Raw genomic sequence first — 6,514 nt, 5'->3', positions numbered from 1 at the left:
CAATGAGTAGAGCCCACAACCGGACGACGTCCCGAATGGAAGAGAGATGGCAGACACAGCGTCTACCGTATACGGTTACCATTTAGTGGTCCTCAAAGGTGAAATTTCCCAAGAAAACAATGAGGAGGCGACACCCGGACTGGACAGAAACGGACCGGCCCGGAACGGACCCGGTTAAGCCTCTCCTCTGTTTGGCATACCGTTTTGTGGCGCCTCAGCGGTTTTCCTCTCGGCCTTTTTGTTTGCGGCCAGAAGTGCGGCAGCTGTCTAAGCAAAAGCCAAATTTAATTATTCATAGATTCGCCGGGCTCTGTGTGGGAGAGTGTTTGCCGAGAGATTAAGGCAAATGAATGGCTTCCAGGAATACGCCAGCATACTTTTGCTATGAACGCCATAACTCAAATGCCTGGAACTCCGATGGAGGAACACGCATCTCCATCTCCACCTCCAGCATCTCCATGGGACCCCAAACTAAAAACCACGAGGAATAGAAATTAGTAGTGGTTCTTAAATTGTTCGCAACTCCGTTGATTGGTGCTGCAGAAAGACTGCACTCAGACGATGCACTGAGGAAGGGTCCTGATAATGAAGATAGGGTTAATTAAACTTTCAAGAAGGGCTACACGCATGTACAATACCAGTTCCTGCAGCTCATATGACACACGATTTGCAGTCACAGAAAAGTCAAAGCAGGATTCCAGGAATAGCCTGAGGTGCATTCTATTTCTAGCGTCTTCTTACGCCATTCCAAGAATGCTATTAGCAACAATATCCACAGTGGGCGGTAGCTTTTCCAGTGGCTGTACACGGTGCAGCTCCTTCAATACCTGCAAAAGGGGTTGTGCCACCTCCGTCTCATAGGTAAGGTGCTACAGCTTCTCAAGATAACACAGAACACAGATTTTTTGTACTTCGACTTGACACCTATCGGTTTAATCGGCATCGATTCTAGGCTAGTCGAGCTGCTAAAATAACATAACCTCAAAAGTTTGTATTTGTGGAAAAGTTTTCGCTTTATCGAAGAGAAGAGTGTCTGGAATGATTTTCGATTCTTCTTCGATAAATTATTATTTGTTTGAGCAACTAACTTGTGTATAGAATGGTGGCGAGCACTTAGACGACGATGCGGTATGAGATGTAGCGACCGGCCGTCTTAGAGGAGCGGATAATCTTCACCACTTGGCCGGGGTTCAGGCCGAAGTAGCGTGACACCGGATCGTTGACCTGGATGCGCATCAGCATGGAATCCCTTAGCTTGTAGCGACTGAGCAGCTCCTGCTTCTCGTCCGGTGTCATCACCACGTGCTCCGGCACATTCTCATTCTCGGTGATATTGAACATCAACTCGTCATTTAGGAACTGTTCCAGAACGTACTTGGTGGGGTACTCTCAATGAGCGCCTGCCTGGCCGACGACGTTATATATAATGGCGCGATAAATGCTCTCCTCCTGCATGCGGAAACAGTAGCGTTTGATGACTTTGATGCCGACCTTTCGGTATTTACGACTCAGTTGCAAACGAAATGTACAAAACAGAGTTGCGTGGCTCAGTATATCGAGACAACTGGTCGTTTTACAGCACTGAAGGTGTGTGCATGGTGTACATTTTATAAGGGTATGTATTATGAATATTTCATAGCTTTCTGGATTGGATTGATTTGTTTGCTTTCTGTTTTCCCTTGTGGTTCCAGCGTATAAAATATAAATAAAATATGTGATTGTATTTTGGACAATACCAATCGTAACAGTCCGGCTCCCCCGAAAAACTTATAAAATTAAATGAAAATGTGGGTATATTTTTGTATATTTCTATCTATTCAATTCTATGATGGGTATGGAAGGACGTCATTGAACTTTTTGCTAATTTGATTAATTTTTTCATTAATTTGCATTCGCAGGCTTTTGTTTGCAATTAAACAATCATACCCCAGTGGATATTTGTACAGTACAGTTAGAGATACAACGCACCTGAATGAACTGACTAATTGGAAACTTGTTACAGAAGGCGTTCGTATGGAAAACCTTGATTTTCTGCCCACATTGGAGTGCATTAAGGATGTGACCGCAATAAGAGCACCAATTAGTTTGCATTTGACAGTCAGATTCATTAGTTTAATGGGCAATGGTCAGAAGGGAGAGTGTAAGAGATGTAGAATAATTGTGGCTTGAAAAGGAAGGAACAAAATACCACAATATATTTCACAATAGTAGAGTTTTCCAAGGCCAAATAGTTGCAGAAGAGAGGTAAAGAGGGAATAATAGATTACTTTCTTGCCCATCTTCATGTGAGCATGCAGTTTCCTTTCCTTTTTATCAATATTTTCACTGTCCTTCCTTCACTTCCAATAAACATTCGAAATCCATTTGGGGATTTCAACATTCAATTATTTTACTCAGCCTGACAGTTTGAAGCTCTTCTCAGAGCGATTGGCGTCTGTTTTACCAGCTATCCCGAGTAATTAAAAACCATTGAAACTTTCGACAGCTTATGGGAGATGATGCAATTGGTGCTTCGAGCTCTGGTTATTCCCCCATTGGGGCGAGAACTTTTAATTGAGTCAACTAAGCTTTTGTGGAAATTCTCGGGGAGCAGAATAAACTATACGGATGTGGTACTGCCAGGATGTGTACTTGTGCTAGGAGCCCATAAATACCTTCATTATATGTCATTGCAGATCCCCCTTTAAGAGTGCCCAAGTGCGGGATGAGCCCAGAATTAATGTGTGCTTACGCTGCGTATACGTGATGTGCCCCATGGACATTTGGGCAGGGCCCCTGGTACTCGTATTTGAGCCCAGTTAGTGCCCTGGCATTCCTCATTTGTCTCCCGTTTCGTCTCCGCTCTGAACCATTTATTACGCCTTGGCACGCGCTACAATTCCATTTTAATTACACGACCGCAGTCGTCCATTCGCCGCCATCGCCACCCGACCGACCATCTCTCTGGGCCCATGTCGAGAGCTCTGAGTGTAAATTAGTAGCCTGCAAACGATAAATGAGGATTTCGCTCACTACCTCATCCTTCCGCGTCCCCCGGCCTTCCTTTGTGCGTCTGCGGTTGGCCATTTGAGTGAAGGGAAAATGGTGATGCCAGTGCCAGAGCCAGAGCTGCCACGTGTTGAATCCTTTGGCTGTCAAGGGGCATGTGGAGAAAGGACTCGGAGACCAGTGGCAGCCTATTTGTAAAGATCCCTATACAACTTTGTAACCTGTACAATGTAGAGTGCATGCCACACTTCTCAGAACCTACCATTCTTGCTACCTCTATTGGTATTTCAATTTTCAGCTTCAATTTATGCATTTTCTCTAATCATATTAATATTTACATATTTCAGTGAGTAAATCTGAGTAACAAGTATCTTGAAGATTGAATATTTGACTATTTACTCGTCAAACTCGGACATGGACAACAATCTAAAAGGAAGATTAGTTTTGATTCATTTGAATGCAAATTGCTGTGCATTTCATGGGTCTGCATGTTGCACAGTCATGGCTGCAGCCAACCTGTCAGGTTACACAGACTAAACATCTACATATATTCTGGCTCTTGTTGCCTTCCGATGAGTGCATAATTAATGCGTGGGCGTGGCGGTCAATGCCAGGGAGGGCCCAAGCGACGGAGGCGCTACAAATGCAAATAGTATGCGGCGCTTTGGCTGGGAAAATTGCCCATGGAATGCAATAAGAATGCAAATGCGGATTGGAATGTACGTGTGCTCGTGCGAGTGCCAGTGCGTATGTGGCTGTCCGCATACTTATTGTAATCAGTGCATTGAATGCGCAGTGCGTATCCAGATACTTATCGTAATTCGAGTGTGTTTGTGTCTGACAATGCTCACTGTAATCGGTGTGGATATGTGCGCTGGCCTGTTGTAGTCAGTGGGTGGATTACGCTAATGACATTTGATGATAACATCGTTTCTACTCAGCAAGGACTCATTGAGACATAATCGGCCGGCCACAAAAGGACACCCGATGAGGCGGATTGCGATAGACAGCAGTCAATGAAGTGCCCGCCTATGCTAAAGATGATTGACCAGAGATTATAGCTAGCCGATCAACATGTACCAATTAAAGGACGAGTATTACGCCAGCTAAAGACTCCTATTAAATGCTAATACCCGCATTGCTGCTATCACTGCTTAAATCTCGGCCCCTCACTCGTATCCAGATAATTTCCCATTGTCTCCGGCTGGGGGACAACTTCAATTTCATTCAGACGGAAAGCCCTGTCAGTGCCCCTTTTCATTATCGGCCATGGCAGTCGCTTCTTCGGGGAACAGGTCCAGTGGCAGCTTTAGAAGCAAAAGCTGCCACACACACTCACGCGATGCCAAAGTGTCATCCTCAAGGCAACAAAAGTTGAATCTCTGGTGGCCCGTAGTTCAATTGTTGCCCCCCCCCGCTAACCACCCCACAAGCCCGAGCTTCCCCCTGCTATTCATGCTGCCAATGATGGACCTCATTGTTCTAGGCCATTTCTGGCCGGGACAAGTGGCCTCAACTCTTGCTCTTTATACTGCGTTGGCTGAGAAGGGATGAGAGCCTGGGTAGGTGCTACCACGCACATTGATGAGAGGCCTCATACCCATGTACGCTCGTGCTGTTCCCCTTCTGCAAAGAATTTTCAGTAGCAGGAAAAATTGAACATGGAAATGAAAGTAAGCCAAGGGAGATCTTTAAGGTTCGAAGTAGAAGTCGTGTATCATCCCCTCCCCATAAACGTCAAGCCCTCACCCCTACCTTCACTTTCGCTTAATTGAATCAGAGAGCAAGGCGCGTGCCCTGCCAGGGATCCCAAAGTTGTTCTGAAAACTTTTTCCACCAGCAGAGCGTTTTGAGCAGCTACTGTCAAGGTCGGACATAGAAGTGTGTGGTGGGCCACCCACCTATAAAGTTTTTCATAGAAGGCCAAAGCGAATAAAAAGTTCAAGTTGTTATTTTTTCCATACATAGTTGAAATATATTGTAGAATTTTTAATTAATATTTCTATTGGGAGAACTTCCTTCAAACCTTTGAAGAGGTGAGTGGGTGGCACTTCCAGAGCTGCCACCACTGCCCGCCTTTATTCCCCAAGCCCGAAAGTATGTTTTAACAAAAATGAAATGCGAAAACAATTGGAAATCAAACGAAATCAATTCCCTCCATTCCTTCCCAAGTGTGCTTGGCACAATCCCACGCCCACACGATAAAGTCTCACCCTGCCGCTCCATCGGTCCGACCCTCCTTACAGCATGTACGTACTTATATTTCCCAGAGCAAATTTGTATCGCTGAACGACATTCATTGAATTATTTACGAGTACGAGTATAGCAGGGGTTTTTGATTATTTACATGGCTCTGTTGCTTTTGATTCGGCATTCGGCTGATAATTCTGCATCCCAATTTGACCTCAGGTCCGCGCGCGAGTCCCCCAATCCGAACTCCATAAAAATCGCTGCCAGCACGCTGCGAGATATCAGATATGTACATACATATGTGGCATATGTGCCACAAGTAATTTGGCTTGGTTTTTTCTATACCCTTGCAGGATTAGGTGCAAATGGGAGAATAAATTCCTGATTAGCCTGATCAATAAAACCAATGATCGCTCGATTATATTTTGGCTTCGTGGAATCTCTATCATAATAATCCAATCAAATTACCACAAGAACAATACACTTGATAGGGTGTTTAAAACTTCGCTATCGAAGTGTTTTCATGGGGGAATTCGGTTCCGGAATTTCTTTCATTTATTTCGAGTAAAGACCTTGACAATCATCATGTGATGACGTGTGAATACCAAATTGGGAAAGGTTACGTTTTTTCTGTGGAGTGGATTGCGATTTTTTAGCCATTTGAATATGGTGAAAAACACCAACAACATCCATTGGCATGCTGCCAGAAAGAGGTGGTGCGAAGAGGAGAGGTGGTGCGAGCTGCAGATAGAGATGCAAATGGATGATGCGTGGGATGGAAACTGCACATATGCTGGAGGCCGAAAAGCGATAAAGCCATAAAATACATACTGCAGCCTCTATACCGTTATACATATGTACATGTGGTGAGAGAGGAGAAGAGCAGCAGCATAGTGAAGAGAGAGATATTACAGTAAAATTAGCTTTGTCGCTCATTTATGTAACGGAACAAGATCGGAAGATATGTGCGCGACGCCACTGTAGATGGAGCGGGACAGAAATAGCCCGAACTGAAAGCAATAAGAAAATGCAATAAAAATGCTTGCAAAGGCAGCGCCAAAACGGGACAGTCGTCATAGGAGACAACGTAGAAGTTTGTATACCCTTACCAGGGGCTTTTCCTAAAGGATGAAGAGAAAGGAAGATTCTACAGATATCCTACAAGTCCAGTTTATTCAAAATGAGCGCCCAATCCGGTCAACGCTTCCCCGCATCACATGAGCAGTGGCAGCATCTGCTTAATCGATCTCTGCCGGCCGCACAGTGGGTCGCATGCTGGCAGATTGACCGCAGAACCGGTGCAGCCTGAACTGCGACACGACGCCTTGCCTCTGCT

At 45.0% G+C, this 6,514-nt stretch overlaps 1 protein-coding gene across 1 annotated transcript; it reads right to left on the bottom strand.

Moving 5' to 3' along the window:
• Nucleotides 1–884: 884 nt before the first annotated feature.
• LOC108157991 (DNA-directed RNA polymerases I, II, and III subunit RPABC1-like) lies at nucleotides 885–1,559 on the bottom strand. Its single transcript, XM_033390410.1, has one exon. It carries the CDS (start codon nucleotides 1,339–1,341, stop codon nucleotides 1,114–1,116), a length of 228 nt encoding a protein of 75 aa, XP_033246301.1. The 5' UTR covers nucleotides 1,342–1,559; the 3' UTR covers nucleotides 885–1,113.
• Between the last annotated feature and the right edge of the window lie 4,955 nt (nucleotides 1,560–6,514).

This window comes from Drosophila miranda, chromosome 3 (assembly GCF_003369915.1).
Source record: "Drosophila miranda strain MSH22 chromosome 3, D.miranda_PacBio2.1, whole genome shotgun sequence".
Taxonomy (NCBI): domain Eukaryota; kingdom Metazoa; phylum Arthropoda; class Insecta; order Diptera; family Drosophilidae; genus Drosophila; species Drosophila miranda.
The sequence above is the reverse complement of the archived record's forward strand: the minus strand, read 5'-3'. Positions and strand labels throughout refer to the sequence as shown.